General features: G+C 62.9%; 2 protein-coding genes across 2 annotated transcripts in view; both read left to right on the forward strand.

Moving 5' to 3' along the window:
- ALDOC (aldolase, fructose-bisphosphate C) overlaps positions 1-1,743 on the forward strand; it is a gene marked incomplete at both ends in the record, with an annotated part of 3,023 nt that extends 1,280 nt beyond the window's left edge. Inside the window, 5 exons of the mRNA XM_017742938.1 lie at positions 43-203; positions 678-761; positions 847-1,021; positions 1,102-1,301; positions 1,693-1,743. Coding sequence (XP_017598427.1) covers positions 43-203; positions 678-761; positions 847-1,021; positions 1,102-1,301; positions 1,693-1,743 — 671 coding nt within the window. The remainder of the gene's footprint in view (positions 1-42; positions 204-677; positions 762-846; positions 1,022-1,101; positions 1,302-1,692) is intronic.
- Positions 1-1,745, forward strand: part of PIGS (phosphatidylinositol glycan anchor biosynthesis class S) — an 11,149-nt gene that overhangs the window by 4,295 nt on the left and 5,109 nt on the right. The window lies entirely within an intron of this gene.

The raw sequence follows: 1,745 nt of genomic DNA on the forward strand, positions 1-1,745 counted from the left end.
CAGGGGGGTTTGGGGCTGTGGGGCTGACACGCTGCCCCGCAGGTCTGGATGGGCTGTGGGAGCGCTGTGCCCAGTACAAGAAGGATGGGGCAGACTTTGCCAAGTGGCGCTGCGTGCTGAAGATCAGCGAGCACACCCCCTCTGCGCTTGCCATCATGGAGAACGCCAACGTCCTGGCCCGCTACGCCAGCATCTGCCAGCAGGTACCTGCCTGCTGCCATCGCCCCACGGGGTGGGCAGTGACCTGGAGGATGGTGTTGACCTGTGTGGGCAGGTATTGCCCCACGGGGGTGGGCACAGATCTGTGAGGCTCAGCACTGCGCCTGTGCAGTGATGATGATCCCTGGGGATCATGCCCAGCAGCTGGACATAACCCCTGTGTTGGGTAACACCTCACGTGGGTGGACATGCCTTGTGGCATGGGCATCACCCATAGGGTCAGGTCAATCCATGGGGCGTGGCATTGCTGTGTGCACCTCACAAACATGGACATTACTCCATGGGGCCGAGAACTGACCCTCCCAGGTTAGGCATCCCCCCATGGGGCTGGGCATCTCTGCCAAGGGGGGCATTGAGCTTCGGGGCTGAACATCACTCCCCAGGTCTGGGCATTGTCCCATGTAGCCATGAGGCTGGGGGATGCCCAGGGGCATCACTGTGATGGCTGCTGTTTGCAGAATGGCATCGTGCCCATCGTGGAGCCGGAGATCCTGCCTGATGGTGACCACGATCTCAAGCGATGCCAGTATGTGACGGAGAAGGTGAGTGCTGGGGTGGCAGCAGGGTGGGCACCGTGCTGTGCCATGCCATGCCATGGGACTCCATCATGCTGCCTGTCCTCCCCAGGTGCTGGCAGCTGTCTACAAGGCACTGAGCGACCACCACGTTTACCTGGAGGGGACCTTGCTGAAGCCCAACATGGTGACCCCCGGGCACTCCTGCCCCACCAAGTACAGCCCCGAGGAGATCGCCATGGCCACTGTCACCGCTCTGCGCCGCACCGTGCCCCCAGCCGTGCCAGGTACCAGCCGTGGCATGTGGCACAGACCAGGAGGGCGATACCCTGTGTCCCCTCCTGTGCCATAACCCTACTCTCCACAGGTGTCACCTTCTTGTCTGGGGGTCAGAGTGAGGAGGAGGCTTCCATCAACCTCAACGCTATCAACACGTGCCCGCTGGTGCGGCCATGGGCCCTCACCTTCTCCTACGGGCGGGCGCTGCAGGCGTCGGCGCTCAGCGCCTGGCGTGGGCAGAGGGACAACGCCGATGCTGCCACCGAGGAGTTTGTCAAGCGTGCAGAGGTGATGGGGGTGGCCCTCCTGGGAGGGGCGTGCCAAGGGCTGCGTACCCTGGGGTAGTGGGGACACCGAGGACTGTGCACCCATGGGAGGAGGGGTGGCTGAGGACCATGTCCCACAGGGTGAGAGAAAACACCAAGGGCTGTGCCCCTTGAGACGAGGGATGCCAAGGACCATGGTCCCCATGGAAGGGACACAGTACTGTGTCTGTAGGGGGACAGTGAGGGTTGTCTCCCTACAGAAGAATGAGGGGTGCCAAAGGCCACATCCCTGGGCTCTGCTCCCCAAGCACTGTGTCCCCATGAGCTGGGGGACCCTGAAGGCTGTATCCCCAGTGACTTGGAGCCCTTGAGTGACACCGCAGAGTGACCACTGACCTTTCCTTCCCCTGCAGGTGAACGGGCTGGCAGCGCTGGGCAAGTATGAGGGCAGCGGGGACGACTCGGG

Source organism: Corvus brachyrhynchos, unplaced genomic scaffold (genome assembly GCF_000691975.1).
Source record: "Corvus brachyrhynchos isolate BGI_N302 unplaced genomic scaffold, ASM69197v1 scaffold99, whole genome shotgun sequence".
NCBI classification, from domain to species: domain Eukaryota; kingdom Metazoa; phylum Chordata; class Aves; order Passeriformes; family Corvidae; genus Corvus; species Corvus brachyrhynchos.